The sequence below is a fragment of the Aquarana catesbeiana genome, linkage group LG06 (genome assembly GCF_042186555.1).
Source record: "Aquarana catesbeiana isolate 2022-GZ linkage group LG06, ASM4218655v1, whole genome shotgun sequence".
Lineage (NCBI taxonomy): Eukaryota > Metazoa > Chordata > Amphibia > Anura > Ranidae > Aquarana > Aquarana catesbeiana.
The window spans coordinates 412571785-412598588 of record NC_133329.1 but is presented as its reverse complement, the minus strand read 5'-3'; the positions used below and the strand labels follow the sequence as shown (position 1 = coordinate 412598588).

At 46.7% G+C, this 26804-nt stretch overlaps 1 protein-coding gene across 1 annotated transcript in view; it reads left to right on the top strand.

The window, feature by feature from the left end:
* Positions 1-26804, top strand: part of LOC141147295 (protein mono-ADP-ribosyltransferase PARP14-like) — a 97753-nt gene that overhangs the window by 49377 nt on the left and 21572 nt on the right. The window contains exons 10-11 of the mRNA XM_073634504.1: positions 998-1147; positions 10037-10099. Coding sequence (XP_073490605.1) covers positions 998-1147; positions 10037-10099 — 213 coding nt within the window. The remainder of the gene's footprint in view (positions 1-997; positions 1148-10036; positions 10100-26804) is intronic.

Genomic DNA, 26804 nt, shown 5'->3' with positions numbered 1-26804 from the left:
AGGAGAGGAGAGGTGGAGCTATCTGGGGTGTTCTGAGGAGCCCTGACCAATTCCCAAAGCTGGATTGGCAGGGGGCAGGCCTCCTTAAATACCAAGGGTCAGCCCAGCTGGGGAGGAGCTGTTCGGATTGGAAACTGGAGATGGAGGGCTAGGCTGTCGGGGCCTTTGAGGGAGCTCCCCAGTCTGGGGGTGGGGTGACCTTGGGCTTGGGCTCAGGTGTGGACAGGACCTTCTAAGTACACGTGGAGGTGTCCTGGACAGGAGGCACAGGAGGAGTAAAAAAGGACAGCAGGAGAGAGCACTGCCGGGCAAGTCTCCAAGGAGGAACAACAGGTCGAAGCCAAGGGGGCTGGTGAGTGAAACAGTCAGGAGGGGACTGGGAAGGCACGGCTGAGAGGATTGGGATGGAGCAGTCTGGGATGGGTGCAGAGCCAGTGGAGTGGACTGTGGTGGCACGGGCAGTGGGGAGAGGCAGCTGCAGCCAGGAGGGCTGGCAGGGCCTGAAGATGTGGTACTGGGCTCAGTAGCCACGTAGACAGCTAGCACCAAAGGGGCCCACGGCCTCTGCCTGCAAAGGGCATCTGCTTCAGGCCTGGCTGAACCAGTGTCCGGCCTATCTATCAGTGCCTGCTGGTCCGGGAAGTGCAAGCAAGTGATGTGCTGGAGGTGTTAAGGAGAGATAGTCTACAAGAAAATGTGCTGGAGAGAAGAGAGGAGGTGTATATACTGGAGTTGTATATAGTCTCAAATCCCTGAATTGTTTCCTAATTAACTGGGCATCTCATGATACCCCATCCCCATCCAAGTTTATAATCCTCAATAAAAATACAAAGTTCAAGGACTGGTTTTCTGCCTGAGGGTGAATGAGAACTGTGTGCCTGGCTGGGCAGGGTGACAGACGGACCACAACACTCTACGGGGGCACCGCTACACATGTAACGCTATTCTCCTATAAAATATAATGTTTAATCTCGTGCCATTGTGATCTCTTTTGTAGCTTTCTTTGGGAAGGTGAAAAGCCCGGCACAGAATGTTTATGAAATGAGGATTGGATCTCTTACCTACCAGGTGAAAACTGGAGATATAACGAATGAAAAGTGTGACGTCATTGTCAACTCAACCAATAGCACATTCAACCTTAAATCAGGTATTCCCAAGAATGTTGCTGGGCCTATAAAATGTGAAGATCTTTTTGAGAACTGGGAGATGACCGGAGCAAAGTCACCATAAGACCACATAGAGCAGAGCTTACAATACAAGCCGCCGAGCCATTGAGTATTTCCTACCTTATAGAGCAGGGGTGGGCAATTCATTTTTTTTCAAGGGGCTGCATGAGGAACTGATACTGTCGTGAAGGACCCAACCAAAGTTTAGTGTATAGTAAAAAAAAATTTTGATTAAACCAGAAGTCTTAGGTGAACAACGCTGGACTGGGAAGATTGATGTCCTACCTTTAGAGGGTCACGTTGGAAATGTGACATCTTGGTGATAATAAGTAGGCATGTTCACTGCCGAAAAATGTGTTTGTTTTAGTTTTCGTTTCATTCGTTTTTTGTTTTTTTTTTCGTTTTTCGGGTCATTCGTTATGATCGAAATTCATTATTTGGAATAAATTTGTAAATGCAAAAATTTGAAAATTCAGAAATTCGGGAATTCGAAAATTCTAAAATTCGAATTTTGCTATTAGTGAACGTAACAATCAGAAATGTATCCATAATTACGCAACAAATTAATATTAATAAAGAATAATACCGTATATACTCGAGTATAAGTCGAATTTTTCAGCACATTTTTTTGTGCTGAAAGTGCCCCCCTCGACTTATACTTGAGTCAAGCACTTTTCTGCAGCAAAAAATTTCATTTTCCGAACCGACTTTGGGGCCCGGTATCTCATGGCCACTTGGTGCTAGGAACCCCGAATTTGGTGTGTATACCCAGTGGAACAGGTACCACAACATATCCAAAGCTGAAGTTCCTAGCACTAAGTCGCCCCCAGATACGGGGCCCCAAAATCGGTTCGGAAAATGTCATTCTATGCTGCAGAAAAGTGCTTGACATTTTCTGAACTGAATTTGGGGCCCCATATCTCAGGGCCACTTGGAGCTAGGCAGTGGCGTCACTAGGGTTGGTGTCACCTGGTGCGGTAAAACATAGTGTCACCCCCCCGGCGGCAGAACCATGTTTTACCGCACCACCACGGCTCTCACTTCCTAGCCTGCCACAGTGTTCTGTCCTGTCGCTGTGGAGTGACAGAGAAGCAGGACAGAGCAGTAGACACTTGGCAGGGTAGCGCATAAGGCTCTCTCCTGTCTAACCTGCCACAATACACTTGATGTGTCACCCAAGGCTCAACCACACCCCCACCACAACCCCCCCCCCCCCCACAGGGGGAGAGCACACCGCATTAAAGGGTAGGTGTGACCGAATTGCGATGTCAATGGGAGGGCCATACAAAGGCATTGTTAAATACCATTAGTGCATTATGCACGGGGTTCAGAAGTACACTACATACAAAGTACAGCATTCAGGAATGGGATACAAACAGGGTTTAGAAGTTTGCTATGTACAGGGTGCAGGGCTCAGAAGCTTGCTATGTACAGGGTGCAGGGCTCAGAAGTTTGCGATGTACAGGGCCCAGAAGTTTGCTATGTACAGGGTGCAAGGATCGCTATGTACAGCCAGGGTGCAAGGATTGCTATGTACAGGGTGCAAGCATCACTATGTACAGGGAGCAAGGAACGCTATGTACAGGGTGCAAGGATTGCTATGTACAGGGTGCAAGCATCACTATGTACAGGGAGCAAGGATCGCTATGTACAGGGTGCAAGGATCGCTATGTACAGGGTGCAAGGATCGCTATGTACAGGGTGCAAGGATCGCTATGTACAGGGTGCAAGGATCGCTATGTACAGGGTGCAAGGATCGCTATGTACAGGGTGCAAGGATCGCTATGTACAGGGTGCAAGCATCACTATGTACAGGGAGCAAGGAACGCTATGTACAGGGTGCAAGGATCGCTATGTACAGCCAGGGTGCAAGGATTGCTATGTACAGGGTGCAAGCATCACTATGTACAGGGAGCAAGGAACGCTATGTACAGGGTGCAAGGATTGCTATGTACAGGGTGCAAGGATTGCTATGTACAGGGTGCAAGGATTGCTATGTACAGGGTGCAAGGATCGCTATGTACAGGGTGCAAGGAATGCTATGTACAGGGTGCAAGGATCGCTATGTACAGGGTGCAAGGATCGCTATGTACAGGGTGCAAGGATCGCTATGTACAGGGTGCAAGGATCGCTATGTACAGGGTGCAAGGATCGCTATGTACAGGGTGCAAGGAACGCTATGTACAGGGTGCAAGGATCGCTATGTACAGGGTGCAAGGCTCAAGAGTTCTCTATGTATAAGGTGCAAAGTTAAGTACTGCATGCTTCACAGGACAGACAAGAGGACAGAAGAGTGGACGGAGAGGCTGCTGCCAAAGAGCAGCTTCAACTTACGGAGGGTCAGGTGTGCAGTCTGCACACATGTCCCTGGGTTGTAGAAGGAGCCGCCGCTGGTCGGGATAGTGGAGCCGCCGCAGGCCGGGATAGTGGAGCCGCCGCAGGCCGGGATAGTGGAGCCGCCGCAGGCCGGGATAGTGGAGCCGCCGCAGGCCGGGATAGTGGAGCCGCCGCAGGCCGGGATAGTGGAGCCGCCGCAGGCCGGGATAGTGGAGCCGCCGCAGGCCGGGATAGTGGAGCCGCCGCAGGCCGGGATAGTGGAGCCGCCGCAGGCCGGGATAGTGGAGCCGCCGCAGGCCGGGATAGTGGAGCCGCCGCAGGCCGGGATAGTGGAGCCGCCGCTGGCCGGGATAGTGGAGCCGCCGCTGGCCGGGATAGTGGAGCCGCCGCTGGCCGGGATAGTGGAGCCGCCGCTGGCTGGGATAGTGGAGCCGCCGTTGGCCGGGATAGTGGCGCCGCCACTGGCCGGGATAGTGGTGCCGCTGCTGGGATGGTAGATCTGCCGTGCACATCATCCCCCCGACCCCTCCCCCTTTCATAGAGATACTGCTGGGCAGGGAGGACTGTGCACACCGCCGGGGCGCTGTCACCTGTTCTGTGTGAAAGTGAAAGCAGTAAGCGTGCGTAAGGGGCTATCGCCGGAGGTGGTCACTGGGCAAAAAAAAGCTCTGGTGTCACCCCTCTGACTCGTGTCACCCGGGTGTGTAAACCCAGTGGAACTGGTGCCATAACATATCCAAAGCTGGGGTTCCTAGCACCAAGTGGCCCTGAGATACGGGGCCCCACAACCGGTTTGGAAAATGTCATTCTCTGCTGCAGAAAAGTGCTTGACATTTTCTGAACTGATTTTTGGGCCCCTTTATCTCGGGGCCACTTGGTGCTAGAAACCCCAGCTTTGAAAATTTTATGGTGCTAGTTCCACTGGGTTTGCACACCAAATTTGGGGTTCCTAGCACTAAGTGGCCCTGAGATACGGGGCCCCAAATTCGGTCAACTGTGTCCATCTGCAGCAATGTCATTTCTGGACCCTTTGGGTTCAGAGACCCCAAATTTTGGCTGCAGCTAGGGGGCATCTAGGAACCCTTAACTACTGAGTTTGAAGTTCAGGGGACCTATGGCTGCAAATGGGCACAGTGAGGCATGCAAATGGGCACAGTGATGCTGCAAATGGGCATTGTTGACCCTCTTTTCCACTTACAGTAGCTGTGCATTTCTCACCCTCGTCTTATACTCGGGTCAATAAGTTTTTCCCATTTTTTTTGTGGTAAATTAGGGCCTCGACTTATACTCGGAACGACTTATACTCGAGTATATACGGTAATAATAAAAAGTTTTTATTATTATATATTATTATTAATTTGTTACGTTCCATTTGTTTAGATGCGGCATTCGTTATTTCGGATAATTCGTAACTTCGCATAAATTCGTATTCGTTACCTTCACTAACAGCCAAATTTGAAAGGAAATTCCAATACCTATTATTGAATAGATAGTAATAGTTGTGTATAAAAAGAGGGGGGAATTGTGGGACTTTATATGAGGCCAGGGCATCCGCTGTAGGTGGCCTCCATCCCTATTTGAATAAAAAAAAAAAAAAAAAAGGAGGAGAAGTTGGGACTTTATATGAAGCATGCGGCCGAATAGAACAACATGAGCAGAGAATGACTGGTGGGTGTACAGAAATAATGATAGTTAGCCCAGTCACATAGTGTTATGGCATGTACATAGTAACATAACATGAACCAGTATCCTGATTATACCATTTATTAGATATAGCAATCATATCGTAACAAAAATAACATAGGTAACATGAGTGGTACATGACATTAACAACATAGTAAAAGGAGAGGGCGGCCACCAGATATACATTTCTGTGTTCACGCATTATAATAAGTTCATAAAATAATTGGTAAAGGCCAATATGGAAAAGTAAAATCATAAACATATGGTAGAATATCACTCTTGGATGAAATTGGTATTAAGGGCATCTCTATAGCTCGACGCGTTTCATGGATACCTCCAATCTTCAGGAGCAGATGCAATAATCTATAAACATAACATATGATAAGTTGGTAAAACTGGCCGATTGAACAAAGGGGAATTGCCACATACAGGGGCTAGAGAGGCAAGGAGAGCAGAAATATAGATGAATGGTAACGATGTTGAAAATATATGGCACCCGTAGACAACTTACAATTGAGCTGTGATGGCATGCGACGGCGCAATGGGCCCGGACCCGCTGGGGAACAAGCATCCTCCCGGGAGCTGAGGCGGCACAACCCATGGACAAGAGTGAAGAAATAACGTGTGGGAGGGAGATAACTGAGGGGTGACAGCCCAATTACCTGGAAGGTAAAGAGTGTAAACAAAAAAGTAAAATAATATAAAAATAAAAATAATATAAATAATAATAAAAATAAAAATAATAAAAATGGTAGAAAAAGGGGTAATACTGATGTATGTTAGAAAAAAGGGGGGTGATAAAAGGTGGGGAAGATCACATGATAATTCATGATGGTATACCAGTAATGACTATAGTATAGGTGTTGTAACAAAAGTGGGGTGATCTAAGTGATAAGATGTCAGATGGTGCTCCATAATAGTGCAGTAATAATAAAAAATGCACTGGCTACTAATCAAACTACCAAAAAATGTATAGGTGTATGTGGGGATTGTGTAGAAGGGTGATTACCTGAATATAGCGTGAGTAACCGTGTGGCCTGACCGGTGATGCTGTAGCGGTAGACACCGCTCAACAGGGATCCAACCATTCCACACGGGGTGGAGTGTAGATGTAGTCCCAGGTGTCCAATGGGTGTCCGCCAACGTCACGCAGGACGGCTGACTGGGGGAGGAGGCATCCGTACCCGAGTGGAAAACGTCCGCCCGGCATAAGGCGCCAAATTTCCCCACCAAGAGCCGCCCAGATAGAAACAGCGGCACACAGCGTCATGACGTCATCGCAACGTCACACGCGGGACCCTGAGTGCGTGGCGTCGATGCGCAGTGAGGACATCCACCCGATCGCCTGCGTCAACTAGGGCGGAGGGGGAAGGGGAGGATCCCAAGTGCGCATCGCAGCTCCCGGGAAGGAAAACCCCCAAAGTGGTGCCCAACGGCCCAGTCCACCATCAACACACAACCACAGACATCAAGAAGGAGTGTATCCATCTGGGAACATAGCAGAGTAATTAAATAAAGTCTCTCTCCAAAACCCCTCAGGAATACAGACTATTGGCCAGAAACTTCAAGAGAGATATATAGTATTAATTGTAATAAATAAGCTAATAATGGACAATACCAAGAATTGGGAATATAATAAGTAGTCGGGAACGCAAGCTTCCATCCCTAATATATGTATGTAAAGAGGGGGGAATTGTGGGACTTTATATGAGGCCAGGGCATCCGCTGTAGGTGGCCTCCATCCCTATTTGAATAAAAAAAAAAAAAAAAAAAGGAGGAGAAGTTGGGACTTTATATGAAGCATGCGGCCGAATAGAACAACATGAGCAGAGAATGACTGGTGGGTGTACAGAAATAATGATAGTTAGCCCAGTCACATAGTGTTATGGCATGTACATAGTAACATAACATGAACCAGTATCCTGATTATACCATTTATTAGATATAGCAATCATATCGTAACAAAAATAACATAGGTAACATGAGTGGTACATGACATTAACAACATAGTAAAAGGAGAGGGCGGCCACCAGATATACATTTCTGTGTTCACGCATTATAATAAGTTCATAAAATAATTGGTAAAGGCCAATATGGAAAAGTAAAATCATAAACATATGGTAGAATATCACTCTTGGATGAAATTGGTATTAAGGGCATCTCTATAGCTCGACGCGTTTCATGGATACCTCCAATCTTCAGGAGCAGATGCAATAATCTATAAACATAACATATGATAAGTTGGTAAAACTGGCCGATTGAACAAAGGGGAATTGCCACATACAGGGGCTAGAGAGGCAAGGAGAGCAGAAATATAGATGAATGGTAACGATGTTGAAAATATATGGCACCCGTAGACAACTTACAATTGAGCTGTGATGGCATGCGACGGCGCAATGGGCCCGGACCCGCTGGGGAACAAGCATCCTCCCGGGAGCTGAGGCGGCACAACCCATGGACAAGAGTGAAGAAATAACGTGTGGGAGGGAGATAACTGAGGGGCGACAGCCCAATTACCTGGAAGGTAAAGAGTGTAAACAAAAAAGTAAAATAATATAAAAATAAAAATAATATAAATAATAATAAAAATAAAAATAATAAAAATGGTAGAAAAAGGGGTAATACTGATGTATGTTAGAAAAAAGGGGGGTGATAAAAGGTGGGGAAGATCACATGATAATTCATGATGGTATACCAGTAATGACTATAGTATAGGTGTTGTAACAAAAGTGGGGTGATCTAAGTGATAAGATGTCAGATGGTGCTCCATAATAGTGCAGTAATAATAAAAAATGCACTGGCTACTAATCAAACTACCAAAAAATGTATAGGTGTATGTGGGGATTGTGTAGAAGGGTGATTACCTGAATATAGCGTGAGTAACCGTGTGGCCTGACCGGTGATGCTGTAGCGGTAGACACCGCTCAACAGGGATCCAACCATTCCACACGGGGTGGAGTGTAGATGTAGTCCCAGGTGTCCAATGGGTGTCCGCCAACGTCACGCAGGACGGCTGACTGGGGGAGGAGGCATCCGTACCCGAGTGGAAAACGTCCGCCCGGCATAAGGCGCCAAATTTCCCAAATTTCCCGGCATAAGGCGCCAAATAGTAATAGTTATTATTAGTTAGTTATTATTTTGGATTTTCAAATTATCAGGTTTCCAAATGTTTCACATTTCTGGATCTTCGAATTTTTGAATTTCCAGATTCTCGAATTTTGGATTTTCGTTCTTTCGATTTTCGTTTTCTGAAGAATTAAACGGGTTTTCATTAATTTGAATGTTTCCGAATTAACGGATTTGTTGAATTTCATTGAAAAATGAATTTGGAACTGAATGAAGTGCCCATGTCTAGTGATAAGTGTGATCAGAAAGGTAGAGGGACAACCAGAGTATATTCTATTCTAAGGAGGATCGTTTTGAAAGGTGTTATACACCAGTGTTGAGTGCAAGCAGAAAGGCAGAGAGAAAGTCAGGAGCAAAGTATGTTCTGTCTTATGGAGGTTCATGTTGGAGATTTGATATCCAGGTGGTGAGTGTAATCAACCAGGAGGTAGAATTAAGGACAGAAGCAGAGTATGTTCTACCTTATGGAGGATCATGTTTAAAGATGTGATATCCCGGTGGTCGGTGTAGTCAGAAAGGTGGAGGGAAGGTCAGGAGCAGAGTATGTTCTATGTTATGGAAGGGCATGTTGGAGGTGTGATATTCTGGTGGCTAGTGCAGTTAGAGAGGTAGACAGAAGACTGGGAGCAGAGTATCTTATTTTTTATGGAGGGTCAGGTTGGAGATGTGATATCCCAGTGCTGAATGTAATCAGAAAGTAAGAGAAAAGGTCAGGAGTGGAGTCTGTTCAATGTTATGGAGGGTCGTGTTGGAGATTTGATGTCCAGGTGGTGAGTGTAACCATACTGTAGGTAGAGAGAAGGTCAGGAGTGGAGTCTGTTCAATGTTATGGAGGGTCGTGTTGGAGATTTGATGTCCAGGTGGTGAGTGTAACCATACTGTAGGTAGAGAGAAGGTCAGGAGCAGAGTATGTTCAATGTTATGGAGGGTCGTGTTAGAGATTTGATATCCAGGTGGTGTGTGTAATCATACAGTAGGTAGAGAGAAGGTCAGGAGTGGAGTCTGTTCAATGTTATGGAGGGTCGTGTTGGAGATTTGATGTCCAGGTGGTGAGTGTAACCATACTGTAGGTAGAGAGAAGGTCAGGAGCAGAGTATGTTCAATGTTATGGAGGGTCGCGTTGGAGATTTGATGTCCAGGTGGTGAGTGTAATCATACGGTAGGTAGAGAGAAGGTCAGGAGTGGAGTATGTTCAGTGTTATGGAGGGTCGTGTTGGAGATTTGATGTCCAGGTGGTGTGTGTAATCATACAGTAGGTAGAGAGAAGGTCAGGAGTGGAGTATTTTTCTACCTTTTGAAGGGTCATGTTGGAGATGTGATATTCTGGTGGTGAGTGTAAAATCTGATATATCTTGCAGGAGTGAGGATATGTTTGACATCAACTATCTCCAATAATAGACTCTCTTATAGGACCCTTTATTTATAGAGAAAACCTGACGGATAATGTGTGAAGGAAAAAAATTAACCATAAAAGGCTCCCAGATCTTCACTAATAGAGGAAAACTAAAAAGAAAAGGATTTTGGTTCTTCTCCAAATGCAGATTTATTGTGATCTTACATTCAAGGTCTTGTCATTTGTATGTCTTCATAGAGATACAGTATTTCTCAGTCTTGCATTGCGTTGTTTCCTTTGACCTTGTCAAGGAATATTTCTGGTTCTACTCACGAAACAAATACTGAATCTCGTTTTGGCAATGTGAATCTGATATGTTGTGTTGTTACAGGAGTCTCTAAAGCCATCCTGGAAGGAGCCGGGACTAATATAGAAAGTGAATGTGCCAGGCTCGGTAAGAAACTTTATGAATATTTTTTCAGGATTGGACAGACAGAGATCATGTGACCTATAATAAAATGTGAATATTTTTTTAACTAATTAATAGAGAAATGTGGATCTTGCCCTTGGCAGGAGAACAATCCAGGAAATTTGGAGATGGCCGTACAATAAGTTAAATAGAGAGAAGAGAAGAAGTAATGGGAATTTTTATCTTCAAATCAGATGCTAATAGTAATAAAAGTTAAACTTAAAGTGATTGTAAAGGTAATTAAAAAAAAAAACAACGAACATCTCTTATACTTACACAGAGCAGCCGCAAACCTCCTCTTCTCTGGTCCCCCACCGGCGCTCCTGGCTCCTCCTCTCTGTCCAGTGCCCCCATGGGAAGCCACTTCCCATGGGAGCGCTCGTGCGTGCGCGCACCCGAGCCCCACTGCAGGTGTCAATAGACTCAGCCCCGCCCCCCACCCCTGGCATCCTCAGCTTGTGTACCAACAATCCTTCTGACAGCACTGATGCCTTTCGCATGGCTTACTTCCCTGTATTCAAAAAGTAAAGATTTTGTTATGGTATAGGGAGCTTCCAGAAATGTTGATTGTGTCCTGTTGTCTAGAATTCCTCCTGAAAACTACCATTGCCCTTCCTCTGCCTAGGCACTCCTCTTCTGTAGCCTCATAGCTGTGTATCTGCAGTATAAAGTATCTAAGGCATAGCTGCCTCTGACTGCTAGTATTAAGAGATGGTGATGTGACTGTGCTGCTCATTGTTCTCCTTGCTGGTGGCTCTGAGATGAGGAAGCAAAGCTCTGCCTCTACCAAAATGGCCACCTCCAAACAGAGAAACAGTGAAGAACAAAGCTATTGTAAGCAAGTAATAGGGAAAATATCAGCTGTAGGGAGACCACAGGCAATACCAGTGATTAGTCCTTTGCCCTTTATGTGCCTCTTTTTTAACCACTTCAATACCAGGCACTTTTATACCTTCCTGCCCAGACCAATTTTCAGCTTTCAGCGCTGTTGCACTTTGAATGACAATTGCACGGTCATGCTACACTGTACCCAAACTAAATTTTTATCATTTTGTTCCCACAAATAGAGCTTTCTTTTAGTGTTATTTGATCACCACTGGGATTTTTATTTTCTGCAAAACAAATAAAAAAAAGACCGAAAATTGTGAAAAAAACGTTTTTTTTTTGTTTCTGTTACAAAACTTTGTAAATAAGTAAGTTTTCTCCTTCACTCATGGGCACTGATGGGGCTGCACTGATGGGAACTGATAAGGTGGCACTGATGGGCACCGATGAGGTGGCACTGATGGGCACTGATAATGGGCACTAATATGCTGCACTGATAATGGTCACTAATATGCGGCACTGATGATGGGCACTAATAGAGGCACTGATAGGTGACACTGATATGTAGCACTGATGGGTACACATAGGTGGCACTGATGGGCACTGAAAGGCGGCACTGATGAGCACTGAAAGGTGGCACGGATGGGCATGGATGGCCACTGATGTACACTAATGGATGGTACTGATGGGCATCACTGATTGGCAGGCATTATTGTTTGGCACTGATTGGCATCCATTGTGGGCACTGATTGGCATCCCTGGTGGCCATGAGTGCCATACCTGGTGGTGACTAGTGGTGGGCATCCCTGGTGGCGTCCATGGTGGTCCAGTGTGGGCATCCTCAGGGGGGGGTTGCGCTGATAATCAATCAGCACAGACCCCCCCTGTCAGAGGAGCAGCCGATCGGCTCTCCTCTACTCGCGTCTGACAAAAGCGAGTGAGGAAAAGCTGATCAATGGCTCTTCCTGTTTACACGGTGATCAGCCGTGATTGGACTCGGCTGATCATGTGGTAAAGAGTCTCCGTCAGAGACTCTTTACCTAGATCGGAGTTGCGGTGTGTCAGACTGAAACAATACAACAACGTTCGCCGTGATGCGCGCCTCCGGTGGCGCGCAGCGTCTTGTTATACTGAAAGATGTCATATGACGTCCGGTCAGGATAACACAACCACTTTTCCAACGTCATTTTGCTATATGGCGGGCGGCAAGTAGTTAAGCACAGATACCAGATTTAATTTCCTGTTTAAAGGAACATGAGACCATTTGATTTGTAGTAGAGAGATTTTATGATGCAGAACTGATTCTTTTTTCTCTAGTGCCATTTTGCACATATATACTGTAGTCCTCAGCGGGTCTCTTTTCACTGCACTGCTTGAGCTTGAGAATTCGCTGTGGCAACATTAAAAGGGGGATCAACTGCAGAGATAAAACGATAATTCTCCCGCTCTACAAGACTCTGGTCCGGCCGCACCTGGAGTATGCTGTCCAGTTCTGGGCACCAGTCCTCAGGAAGGATGTACTGGAAATGGAGTGAGTACAAAGAAGGGCAACAAAGCTAATAAAGGGTCTGGAGGATCTTAGTTATGAGGAAAGGTTGTGAGCTCTGAACTTATTCTCTCTGGAGAAGAGAGGCTTGAGAGGGGATATGATTTCAATTTACAAATACTGTACTGGTGACCCCACAATATACAAATACCGGACTGGTGACCCCACAATAGGGATAAAACTTTTTCGCAGAAGAGAGTTTAATAAGACTCATGGCCACTCATTACAATTAGAAGAAAAGAGGTTTAACCTTAAACTACGTAGAGGGTTCTTTACTGTAAGAGTGGCAAGGATGTGGAATTCCCTTCCACAGGCGGTGGTCTCAGCGGGGAGCATTGATAGCTTCAAGAAACTAATAGATAATCACCTGAATGACCGCAATATACAGGGATATACAATGTAATACTGACACATAATCACACACATAGGTTGGACTTGATGGACTTGTGTCTTTTTTCAACCTCACCTACTATGTAACACCTGGGTGGGCTCATGGTGCAATGATCTGCGCCACGATCCCACATATTTTGAAGCCTATTATGGCTCTAATCAGGTGCTGTAATTCAGGCGCCCGGCATCCCAAAAGGGTCCGGACGCATGAATAGGGGGTGACAGGGGCGACCGTGGATAAATTCATGCTATGCATGAATCTATAGTATATATAAATACCGCGCTGTCAAACAACAAAAAAAAAACAAGCAGCTAGCATTAACAAGTGATCTGACTTGTGATATAAACGAAAAAAAGTGAATGCAGCGCTAAATAAAGAAAATAAAACATAAATAGGTGATAAACAGTATCAAAATGTACACATATGATACGTGTATAGAAGAAAAAAAATCTGCATAGATTGTGTGCCCAAAGACTGAAAAAGTGAGTCCATATAACCAAAACTATTATGTGTATGCCAACAGTCCATGGATTAACGTGTGTAATCACACATATAAAAGTCCATAGGGAAACATGGAATAGTCATACACCTAAGGTGTGGGAAACACTGATCAAATGTTGATAGTAGGTCCACCACCGTGTTGAAAATGTGGGTGGGCTTACCAGAGACAGTGGACACAGGTGGGTATACACTCACTGTGTCGATAAGGCTGATATAACTGTAGATCTCTGCAGATGGAATGGTAGTAGTAGAGATGCTTGTAGGGATTGTATACGGCAAAGGTGAGTCACTCGAATGTCCCCAGCGTGTAAGGAGAAAACATGAAAGTACATAGCGTAATACTGCGTAGATGATTTTGGAGTAAGTGCTAGTACAGACAGTTGCATATATACAGATTCATGGGTAAACCAATCAAGTAAAGGATAGAAGCACCCAGAAGTGTAGATGACAAGATATTTTCAGTGGTAATAGTAGGTCCACCACCAGAGGTAAAAGTGGGGGGCTTACCAGAACTCGTGGACACAGATGGGTGTGCACTCACTGTGTCTATTGGGACTTGTATATCTGTGGATCCCTGGAGACAGGACGAGGGTAGCCAAGGTACTTGTAGGCAGTATGTGATAACGATAAATCACATATCCACAGCATAAAAAAGAAGGGTATAAGGACACATAGTGTGATACTGTATAAAAAGGCTGTAAAGCGTATTATTAAGGTAAAACACTCACATTTGTGTAGATAAAAACAGCGCTGAATCGAAGTAAAAAATGGCAGTGTAGTGGTGTCAGCAAGCGTTCCCGACGCGTTTCGTCCTAGCGGACATCATCTGGGGTGCTGAACCACTCCACACACTGCCCCTTATATAGGATAGGTGACCCCCATGTTCGAATGTGGCTCCAAATCCCGTTGTAGAAAATACACTTCCGGGTATTGGGAAGATGGCGCCGGTCGCGTGTGTTGCAAGCCTCATTTTGGTGAGGTTAATGGAATGCAAACCTGTGCGTCGTCATGGCGATGCATCACGTGTTTCCCCTGTCGGCCCGCATAGCATTGTCCTAATTGAGACTAGGAGGTGCGTAGCCACAAATCGCGACGTGCGTCATGACGCCGCGCATCACACCTTGCTCCAATAGGTAAATGGCTAAACAAGGCTGTGCATTGCGTGTCGTCATGACGAGCGTCATGACGCCGCGCATCAAGCCTCGTTTTGGCTAGCCGGTGCACCGCATGGGGGAGAGATGAAAAAATCTAATAGCGGTGATGCTCAATTGCTCAGCTAAAGAGGGGAGGGGGAAAGATATATACTAAACGTGAATGTTATAATGTAAGACTAAAATTGTATGGTAGCTTCATCCAAATGAATGGAAGAATTTTGAGGAGAATAAAAAATAAAAATAAAAATAAAAATATTCCGATTAACGGAGCCACAGTGTCTCATGGAGATCTGAAAAATATACATAAAAATATACATGTTGGTATTCCAATTTAAATGGAATAACTTTACAGTAATCATAATTATATAGTTAAGTCTGGTGTAAATCTAGTGTTGGTATTAATGAAGAGGGAATTTATAATGATATACAAAAAGACAGGGAAAGAGGTACTGTATTTAAGATTGATTAATAAACGCGTTAACATCCCATTCGGCGTTAAGTCCCAATGGTTTGTGGGACTGTATCTCGTATATCCAATACGTTTCTAGTTGGGATACCCTGCGAGTTGTTGCCCCACCACGCCAAGGGGGGACATAACGATCGATGATAAGAAATTGTGATCCTGAAGGATCTCTATGATGATACTCTCGGTAGTGTCTCGGGACAGTATGTTTAGTGTCACCTCCTAGGATTTTGGCCACATGTTCACCGACTCGTGTGGAAAAAGTCCTGGTGGTACGACCCACATAGTGTTTTCCACACGGACAGGTAATCATGTACACTACATTTTTAGTTGTACAGGTGCAAAATTTCTTAATGGGGTAAATTTTGTTAGTTACATTAGATTTGAACTCTAAAGTTTTATGTCTGCCGCTAATGTTGTAGTGGCACACAGTACATTTTTTACATGGAAAGTAACCTACTAAATTATGAAAAAAAGTGGGACGTTGGGGGTGGTCATTGACATTAGGGGCAATTTTACCTTGTAACGAAGGTGCCCCTGATTTCAGTTAGCTCTAGACAGTTTATTTTCCAGACCCATTTCAAGTCCACGGACCGCAATAGTTTCATACCTACCGACAGTTGTCATCACAGGTCCTGGCTAAACTCAGTCCCCCGTAGCCAATTCATGAGACTAAGGAGGAACTGTACTACAACCGAATCATACCATATACAGGCCTTATCCTTAAAACAAAAATTTTTGGACAAAGGGTATAACATGGCTACTCTGGATACTGAGATACATCACGTTGCCCAAATCGATAGGAGATCTTTACTGTCCCCTAAGAGCCATAATCCCAATGAGACCTTCAAATACTCTATGCTGACGTCGTTTTCATCTCAACATAGGGATATTAAGACGATTATAGAGCGTCATTGGGGGATATTAAGAAATGACCACATATTGGGGAACATCTTGCCTGAAAGACCAAAAGTCATTTACAAAGGGGCACCTTCGTTACAAGGTAAAATTGCCCCTAATGTCATTGACCACCCCCAACGTCCCACTTTTTTTCATAATTTAGTAGGTTACTTTCCATGTAAAAAAATGTACTGTGTGCCACTACAACATTAGCGGCAGACATAAAACTTTAGAGTTCAAATCTAATGTAACTAACACAATTTACCCCATTAAGAAATTTTGCACCTGTACAACTAAAAATGTAGTGTACATGATTACCTGTCCGTGTGGAAAACACTATGTGGGTCGTACCACCAGGACTTTTTCCACACGAGTCGGTGAACATGTGGCCAAAATCCTAGGAGGTGACACTAAACATACTGTCCCGAGACACTACCGAGAGTATCATCATAGAGATCCTTCAGGATCACAATTTCTTATCATCGATCGTTATGTCCCCCCTTGGCGTGGTGGGGCAACAACTCGCGGGGTATCCCAACTAGAAACGTATTGGATATACGAGATACAGTCCCACAAACCATTGGGACTTAACGCCGAATGGGATATTAACGCGTTTATTAATCAATCTTAGATACAGTACCTCTTTCCCTGTCTTTTTGTATATCATTATAAATTCCCTCTTCATTAATACCAACGCTAGATTTACACCAGACTTAACTATATAATTATGATTACTGTAAAGTTATTCCATTTAAATTGGAATACCAACATGTATATTTTTATGTATATTTTTCAGATCTCCATGAGACACTGTGGCTCCGTTAATCAGAATATTTTTATTTTTATTTTTTATTCTCCTCAAAATTCTTCCATTCATTTGGATGAAGCTACCATACAATTGTAGTCTTACATTATAACATTCACGTTTAGTATATATCTTTCCCCCTCCCCTCTTTAGCTGAGCAATTGAGCATCACCGCTATTAGATTTTTTTCATCTCTCCCCATGCGGTGCACCGGCTAGCCAAAACGAGGCTTGATGCGCGGCGTCATGACGCTCGTCATGACGACACGCAATGCACAGCCTTGTTTAGCCATTTACCTATTGGAGCAGGGTGTGATGCGCGGCGTCATGACGCACGTCGCGATTTGTGGCTACGCACCTCCTAGTCTCAATTAGGACAATGCTATGCGGGCCGACAGGGGAAACATGTGATGCGTCGCCATGACGACGCACAGGTTTGCATTCCATTAACCTCACCAAAATGAGGCTTGCAACACACGCGACCGGCGCCATCTTCCCAATACCCGGAAGTGGCGAGGTATTTTCTACAACGGGATTTGGAGCCACATTCGAACATGGGGGTCACCTATCCTATATAAGGGGCAGTGTGTGGAGTGGTTCAGCACCCCAGATGATGTCCGCTAGGACGAAACGCGTTGGGAACGCTTGCTGACACCACTACACTGCCATTTTTTACTTCGATTCAGCGCTGTTTTTATCTACACAAATGTGAGTGTTTTACCTTAATAATACGCTTTACAGCCTTTTTATACAGTATCACACTATGTGTCCTTATACCCTTATTTTTTATGCTGTGGATATGTGATTTATCGTTATCACATACTGCCTACAAGTACCGTGGCTACCCTCGTCCTGTCTCCAGGGATCCACAGATATACAAGTCCCAATAGACACAGTGAGTGCACACCCATCTGTGTCCACGAGTTCTGGTAAGCCCCCCACTTTTACCTCTGGTGGTGGACCTACTATTACCACTGAAAATATCTTGTCATCTACACTTCTGGGTGCTTCTATCCTTTACTTGATTGGTTTACCCATGAATCTGTATATATGCAACTATCTGTACTAGCACTTACTCCAAAATCATCTACGTAGTATTACGCTATGTACTTTCATGTTTTCTCCTTACACGCCGGGGACATTCGAGTGACTCACCTTTGCCGTATACAATCCCTACAAGCATCTCTACTACTACCATTCCATCTGCAGAGATCTACAGTTATATCAGCCTTATCGACACAGTGAGTGTATACCCACCTGTGTCCACTGTCTCTGGTAAGCCCACCCACATTTTCAACACGGTGGTGGACCTACTATCAACATTTGATCAGTGTTTCCCACACCTTAGGTGTATGACTATTCCATGTTTCCCTATGAACTTTTATATGTGTGATTACACACGTTAATCCGTGGACTATTGGCATACACATAATAGTTTTGGTTATATGGACTCACTTTTTCAGTCTTTGGGCACACAATCTATGCAGATTTTTTTCTTCTATACACATATCATATGTGTACATTTTGATACTGTTTATCACCTATTTATGTTTTATTTTCTTTATTTAGCGCTGCATTCACTTTTTTTCGTATGCATGAATCTATCCATTAGTCATATAGGGGGTGGCGTTGAGAGAGGGGGCGGCGCCCAGGCACCCCTAATGGACGGGCCGCCGCTGGTCAGGCTTAGAGATAAGTAGCTATAGCAGTAGAGAAGCTCCTACCAACAGGGGAGGGCTGGCAGCCTTAGGCCTGGGGGGCAAGTCCAGTCAAGTGGCCCATAGAACCGGTGGTGGCAAAGTGATGGATCGGGAAAACGGTCTCTAAGGTTTTTCATGATCACAAAGGTGGGGGGGGCAGGGAGAGCAATGTGGCCCTCCAGGGCCTGTGGGGGACTTGTACTACCATGGCCTTCAGGAACTAAATTGCAAGCAAGTCCCTGTATGAATCCCTCAGAGCTGAGGACCTCCCCCCCCCCCGCAACTAGTGACGAACTACAAGTCCCAGCATTAACCCCTGAGATCTAAGGATGTGTCCCCTTAGATCCCATGGGTTCCTGCTGTGCCCTGTAGTCCTTCACTAATGGTGGGGGGGGTGACACATCCTCAGCTCTGAGGGGTTTAAGCTGGGACAGTGGGACCTGTAGTCCTTCACTAGTTGGGAGGGGCAGGGGTGTGTGACACATCCTGAGCTCTGAGGGGTTCATGCTGGGACCTTTAGTCCTTCACTTTTGGGGTGTCACATCCCCAAAAGTAAAGGACTACAAGTCCCAGCATGAACCCTGGCTGAGATTTAAGGATGTGATCTCCTCCTCTGCTGCCTGCTCCCATGACACACATATGTTCTAATTCATTCACTGCTCCCAACCTCACCTCAGGCAACTTGGCCAGAAGCTCTAATAGGCTTCAAAATAGGGTGGACTCAGAGCGCAGAGCATTGCGCTCTGAGCCCACCCAGGTGTGTTAGAAAAGCAAATGAATATTTGCTTTTTTAACACTGAACCGCCTCTCTGCCAATCAGGAAGAGCGGGTCTGATACCCGTCACCTGATTGGCTGAAAGGAAAGGCACTCCAATTGGATGTCTAGCAGGAGGAAAAGCATGGAGGAAGCATAGAGAACACAGGAGCTGCTGCCTGTCTCACAGCTCCCCACCGTCACTCGCTGCCTGACCCACCACCAAGATGGGGTAAGTGCCAGTCACACAGCGGGCGAGGTGGGGTGCTGGTTAAATGCTGACAGGGGGGTAACATTGGCTGCAATTGATGGGCACAGTTGCTGCATTTGATGGGCACAGTGAGGCTGCAATTAATGGGCACAATGACTGCAATTGATGGGCACAGTGAAGCTGCAATTAATGGGCACAATGACTGCAATTGATGGGCACAGTGAAGCTGCATTTGATGGGGCACAGTGAGGCTGCATTTGATGGGGCACAGTGAGGCTGCATTTGATGGGGCACAGTGAGGCTGCATTTAATGCCAGAGTGAGGCTGCAATTGATGGGGGTTTTTTCAGTATTTTTTAGTTTGCACCCCCCCCCCAAAAAAAAAACATTTTGAGCACCAGCCACCACTGACAGAGAGAGACATCGCTCCAAATTGTCCACACACAGAGAGACCACTACTCAAGAAAATTGCTTGATTCCTTTATCAACATAGTAAAGCCTTCTACACACCACTAGTTTTTTTTTTTGCTCAATCCAGCGAGTTGAACAAAAGAACTGACAGCTCTGGTTGGAGCCGCTGAGCATGAGCAAAAGTGACCTGAGCATTGATCACTTTTCAGAGTGGCAGTGCCTGCTGCAAGTGTGTACAAGCCTTTGGGGGCACACTGGTGTGCTGCGGTTTGGCCGCAGTGCTTATGTACAGTTTCCCTTAGCTGCAGTCCCATAGGCTTCTTTTAGGTTGTGCGTTTTTGCTGCAGTTTTTTTTATAGCGCACCAAAGATGCAGCATGCAGCCATTTTTGTGCACTTTCAGAAAATGCAGCAAAAATGTGCAAACTAATAGAAGTCTATGGGAGATGCAGGAAGACAGTGAGATCACCAACACTGCAGCAGACCAGTGTGAGCCCACATCATAGTACATAGGAGTACTGCATGGGCTGCTGAAAAAAAACTTCCTTATCTGCAGAGAGAGGGGGGAGAGGAATTTGGGAGAGAGGGGGGAGAGGAATTTGGGAGAGAGGGGGGAGAGGAATTTGGGAGAGAGGGGGGAGAGGAATTTGGGAGAGAGGGGGGGAGAGGAATTTGGGAGAGAGAGGGGGAGAGGAATTTGGGAGAGAGAGGGGGAGAGGAATTTGGGAGAGAGGAATTTGGGAGAGAGAGGGGGGAGAGAGAAGGGATAGAGGGGGGAGAGAGTGAAGGGAGAGAGGGGGGAGAGAGAGAAGGGATAGAGGGGGGAGAGAGTGAAGGGAGAGAGGGGGGAGAGAGAGAAGGGAGAGAGGGGGGAGAGAGAGAAGGGAGAGAGGGGGGAGAGAGAGAAGGGAGAGAGGGGGGAGAGAGAGAAGGGAGAGAGGGGGGAGAGAGAGAAGGGAGAGAGGGGGGAGAGAGAGAAGGGAGAGAGGGGGGAGAGAGAGAAGGGAGAGAGGGGAGAGAGAGAGGGGAGAGAGAGAGGGGAGAGAGAGAAGGGAGAGAGAGAAGGGAGAGAGAGAAGGGAGAGAGAGAAGGGAGAGAGAGAAGGGAGAGAGAGAAGGGAGAGAGAGAAGGGAGAGAGAGAAGGGAGAGAGAGAAGGGAGAGAGGGGAGAGAGAGAGGGGAGAGAGAGAGGGGAGAGAGAGAGGGGAGAGAGAGAGGGGAGAGAGAGAAGGGAGAGAGAGAAGGGAGAGAGAGAAGGGAGAGAGAGAAGGGAGAGAGAGAAGGGAGAGAGAGAAGGGAGAGAGAGAAGGGAGAGAGAGAAGGGAGAGAGAGAAGGGAGAGAGGGGGGAGAGAGAAGGGAGAGAGAGAAGGGAGAGAGAGAAGGGAGAGAGAGAAGGGAGAGAGGGGGGAGAGAGAAGGGAGAGAGAGAGGGGAGAGAGAGAAGGGAGAGAGAGGGGAGAGAGAGAAGGGAGAGAGGGGAGAGAGAGGGGGAGAGAGAAGGGAGAGAGAGAAGGGAGAGAGAGAAGGGAGAGAGAGAAGGGAGAGAGAGAAGGGAGAGAGAGAAGGGAGAGAGAGAAGGGAGAGAGGGGAGAGAGAGAAGGGAGAGAGGGGAGAGAGAGAAGGGAGAGAGGGGAGAGAGAGAAGGGAGAGAGAGAAGGGAGAGAGGGGAGAGAGAGAAGGGAGAGAGGGGGAAGAGAGAAGGGAGAGAGAAGGGAGAGAGGGGGAGAGAGAAGGGAGAGAGAGGGAGAGAGAAGGGAGAGAGAGAAGGGAGAGAGAGGGGAGAGAGAGAAGGGAGAGAGAGAAGGGAGAGAGAGGGGAGAGAGAGAAGGGAGAGAGGGGGGAGAGAGAGAAGGGAGAGAGGGGAGAGAGAGAAGGGAGAGAGGGGGGAGAGAGAAGGGAGAGAGGGGGGAGAGAGAAGGGAGAGAGGGGGGAGAGAGAAGGGAGAGAGGGGGGAGAGAGAGAAGGGAGAGAGGGGAGAGAGAGAAGGGAGAGAGGGGGGAGAGAGAAGGGAGAGAGGGGGAGAGAGAAGGGAGAGAGGGGGGAGAGAGAAGGGAGAGAAGGGAGAGAGAGAAGGGAGAGAGGGGGGAGAGAGAAGGGAGAGAGGGGGGAGAGAGAAGGGAGAGGGGGGAGAGAGAAGGGAGAGAGGGGGGGGAGAGAGAAGGGAGAGAGGGGGGAGAGAGAAGGGAGAGAGGGGGGAGAGAGAAGGGAGAGAGGGGGGAGAGAGGGGGGAGAGAGAAGGGAGAGAGGGGGGAGAGAGAAGGGAGAGAGGGGGAGAGAGAAGGGAGAGAGGGGGGAGAGAGAAGGGAGAGAGGGGAGAGAGGGGGGAGAGAGAAGGGAGAGAGAAGGGAGAGAGGGGAGAGAGGGGGGAGAGAGAAGGGAGAGAGAAGGGAGAGAGGGGGGAGAGAGAAGGGAGAGAGGGGGGAGAGAGGGGGGAGAGAGGGGGGAGAGAGAAGGGAGAGAGAAGGGAGAGAGAAGGGAGAGAGAAGGGAGAGAGAAGGGAGAGAGGGGGGAGAGAGAAGGGAGAGAGGGGAGAGAGAGAAGGGAGAGAGGGGAGAGAGGGGGGAGAGAAGGGAGAGAGGGGGGAGAGAAGGGAGAGAGGCCGGTCACAGATCACTCACTTGAAAGTCAGCAGGCAGAAGGCTTAGGCTCAGTTATCAGCATCCCATACAGATCACCGACGGATCACAGTTTGAACGTTCCCGCCCACACGCTCTATTCACAGAAGCAGCACACAGGCTGCCCGGAGTGTGGGGCGGGGACAGTGAGAGAGGGGGCTGGGGAAGGCAGAGCGGATCCAACCATCTTCCATTCGGCTGTGCTCACTGCTCAGTCTGAATGGAAAGGACACAGACTGTCAGCTCAGAAGCCGGGAACAGCACTGTGACAGGACAAATGTCCGCTCACAGCACGAACGTTCCTGCAGCTTCTGGGCTGTTATCCAGCCCTGCCAGCCTCCCTCTGGAGTCACCCGAGCAGTAACACTGGGCCAACTGCACATGCTCAGTTCCCAGCTGGCAGCACATCGGCCTTTTTACTGGGAATCAGAGCGGCCTGGGGGGAAATTGCATCCCTGCCCCCCGGCCCAGCCCGCCCCTGCCTACCAACCACCTGGATAAGTACACAAGCAGGCTGTCAGGAGCCGTAAACCAGGCGGAGACAGAGAGTGCAGTTAAAAATAACACCGTTAATGCAATAGCAAAAATAACACAAATCAGGAATGTAGTCAAAAACAGAAGCCAGGGTTTGGAAGTCAGAGCGGGTAATCAGATGAGCCGGGATCAGCAACCAGAAGTCACCATTGTCAGTAGCCAAAAATCAGGATCAGGAATGAGAAGAGTCGTCAGCTAAATCATACACAGGAACACAGCAGGTACACACTGGAGATGTTGACCACACGAGGGCATGGAGGAAATTAGCAAAGCTGTTTAAATAGCCAGAAGGGGCTGGCTGTAGGCTGGACTAATGAGGCAGGTAACGTTTCTTCCAACGTATCCAAAAAAACCTTTACACACCACATGAACACATCATGTGTATATGAAGTACCTTACCAGAAGGCATGTGACCATTGTGATATTGGGGTGTTTAACTCAAGTGATAGATGCCCTTTTGGTGCAGTAAGTCCATGTCAAAAGAGCATCTATCACTTGAGTTAAACACCCCAATATCACAATGGTCACATGCCTTCTGGTAAGTTACTTCATATACACATGAGGCATTCATGTGTGAAGGTTTTTTTTGTATACGTTGGAAGAAACATTACCTGCCTCATTAGTCCAGCACACAGCCAGCCCCTTCTGGCTATTTAAACAGCTTTGCCCATTTCTTCCATGCCCTTGTGTGGTCAACATGTCCAGTGTGTATTCCTGATCCTGATTTTTGGCTACTGACAATGGTGAATGCTGAGGACTCTTCTCATTCCTGATTTATGGTTAAGGGCCTGGTAGCCCACGTTTATTAAGTGAAAAAACAAAAGCAAAAGGTCCATTCAGGATTCCCACGCAGGGGTTTGACTTCATTTAGCACTAAAAATAAGGAAAACATACCGAGCCACCTGGCTCTCTTGTCAGCAGTTCCTCTGCTTGCTCTCAACAGAGTTGATTCTTTCCAGCCCCCAGGACTGACTTCTGTAGTCTTCCCGACTCTCAAGCCTGGCCAGCCTTTCCCAGTCCCTGGGCAAAGAATGGCTGCAGTCTCCCACAGGGCAGACCACTTTCTAGACACAGGTCTATCTTCACACAGCATCAGCAGTAGCAAGCTGCTCACACTCCACCTTCCTTTCCCCCACTGCTCTCACCAGTCCCTCATTATATGGGCTGTGTGCACCTGGGCACACAACCTGCTGGCTATCCACAAGACCCGGACACAGGGTTGGAGATGCTGCCCCACCCAAGAATCTGAGGGATCTCCAAACTACAGAGCCCCATCCGGAAATAGCAAGATCCGGAGAAAGCTGCCAGAGCAGATATCTCCTATCAAAATAACTGCTCTGTAGCCTTGCAGTCACCTGACATGCAAACTCTGTGTCTTTTTTTGCTCCATTTCCATAGGGACCGGGACTCTCACTATTACACCATATATAGGGAAATGGACATATACCTCTCAGAGCATAGAGTTGCTTTACTTTAAAAGTCTTTCCATTAAGCATTCCAACTCGGAAAAACTGATGAAAGGAGCTCTGGAGCAACTGCACTTGCAGAGTTCAAGCTCACTTTACAAAGTGCACAATCTATTTTCTTTTAGTAAATCAACCCCAAAGTGTTACCAAACCCACAACAGTAAAATCAGTCTGTATATGCAGCATGCTTGTTATACTCACTGTGGAACCTAAAGGAGGTTAATCCTGTGCATTGTCTATAAAGGCTGCTTGATCCTGTCTTCTCTGATCTTCCCCTTCTTCCACTGTCCCCAATCCATCTGCTGATAGAACAGAGCCTTGGGGGCACTCTGCACATGCTCAGTTTGGTGTGTATTGCAAGAGTTTTTTTCTTTTGTGAGAGTGCATGTGATCAGTACAGGACCAATCAGCACTGTCCAGACAGAGGGTCAAGGGTCCTGAAGCCTCATAGGACAGTCAGGGGGGAATGAAAACTCCTACAAGCTTTAGCCAGTGCTCAGCAGGACACTTATAGAAGTCACAAGACTGCAATATACTGCTGATGAGAAAAGGTATTTGGCAGTTTATATTTACTAAAAATAATTGCATTTCTATGTTCTGTGTGCTGTTGGAGATCAGATATAGTGAATGCAGGCTCCAGGGGAGATCAGATATAGTGACTGCAGGCTCCTGGGGAGATCAGATATAGTGACTGCAGGCTCCTGGGGAGACCAGATATAGTGACTGCAGGGTCCTGGGGAGAGCAGATACAGTGACTGCAGGGTCCTGGGGAGACCAGATATAGTGACTGCAGGGTCCTGGGGAGACCAGATATAGTGACTGCAGGCTCCAAGGAAGAGCAAATATAGTGACTGCAGGGTCCTGGGGAGAGCAGATACAGTGACTGCAGGCTCCAGGGGAGAGCAGATATTGTGACTGCAGGCCCCTGGGGAGAGCAGGTATAGTTGACTGTTGGCTCCTGTGGAGATCAGATATAGTGACTGCAGGCCCCTGGGGAGACCAGATATAGTGACTGCAGGCTCCAGGGGAGATCAGATATAGTGACTGCAGGCTCCTGGGGAGACCAGATATAGTAACTGCAGGCTCCTGGGGAGACCAGATATAGTAACTGCAGGCTCCTGGGGAGACCAGATATAGTAACTGCAGGCTCCTGGGGAGACCAGATATAGTAACTGCAGGCTCCTGGGGAGATCAGATATAGGGACTGCAGGCTCCTGGGGAGATCAGATATAGTGACTGCAGGGTCCCGGGGGGACCAGATATAATAACTGCAGGCTCCTAGGGAGATCAGATATAGTGAATGCAGGCTCCTGGGTTTAGTAACACTTTAAGCTCATATAGTTGTCTGCAGCCTCCCACTATCTAGCCAATAGACATGGGCCGAACACCCCCTTGTTCGGTTCGCAGCAGTACACACGAACAGGAAAAAAGTTCTGCCCTAACCCGTGAACTCTATTGAAATCTATGGGACCTGAACATGAGAAAGCAAAATTCACCATTTTGAAGGCTTATATGCAAGTAATTGGCCATAAACAGGGTATTGGGGGGGGGGGGGTGGGTCTGGGTACTGCCCTGGGGGACATGTATCAATGCAAAAAAAGTTTTTAAAAATTATCCTTAAAATGTATTAAATTCCTTTAACCACCTCAATACTGTGCATTTTCGCCCCCTTCTTGCCCAAGCCATTTTTCAGCTTTCAGCACTGTCGCAATTTGAATGACAATTTCGCGGTCATACAAAACTCGACCCAAATGAAATTGTTATCATTTTTTCCCCACAAATAGAGCTTTCTTTTAGTGGTATTTGATCACCTCTGCGGTTTTTATTTTTTGCGCTATAAACAAAAGAAGAGTGACAAGTTTTAAAAAAAACACAATAATTTTTACCTTTTGCGATAATAAATATCCAATTTTTTTTTTCTTTAAAACAAATTTTTTCTCAGTTTAGGCTGATATGTATTCTTGTACATATTTTTGGTAAAAAAAAAAATCGCAATAAGCGTATATAGATTGGTTTGCGCAAAAGTTATAGTGTCTACAAAATAGGGGATAGTTTTATAACATTTTTATTTTTTTTAATTTTTTTACTAGTAATGGCGGCAATCTGCGATTTTTATTGTGACTGCGATATTGCGGCGGACACATCGGACACTTTTGACACATATTTGGGACCATTCACATTTATACAGTGATCCGTGCTATAAACATGCATTGATTACTGTATAAATGTGACAGGCAGTGAAGGGGTTAACACTGGGTGGTGATGGAGGGGTTAACTGTGTTGCTAGGGGAGTGATTCTAACTGTAGGGGGCGGGGGCTCACTAGGGGAGGAGACCGATCGGTGTTCCCCTGTACTGGGAACACACCATCGGTCTCCTCTCCTCTGACAGGACCGTGGATCTGTGTGTTTACATACAC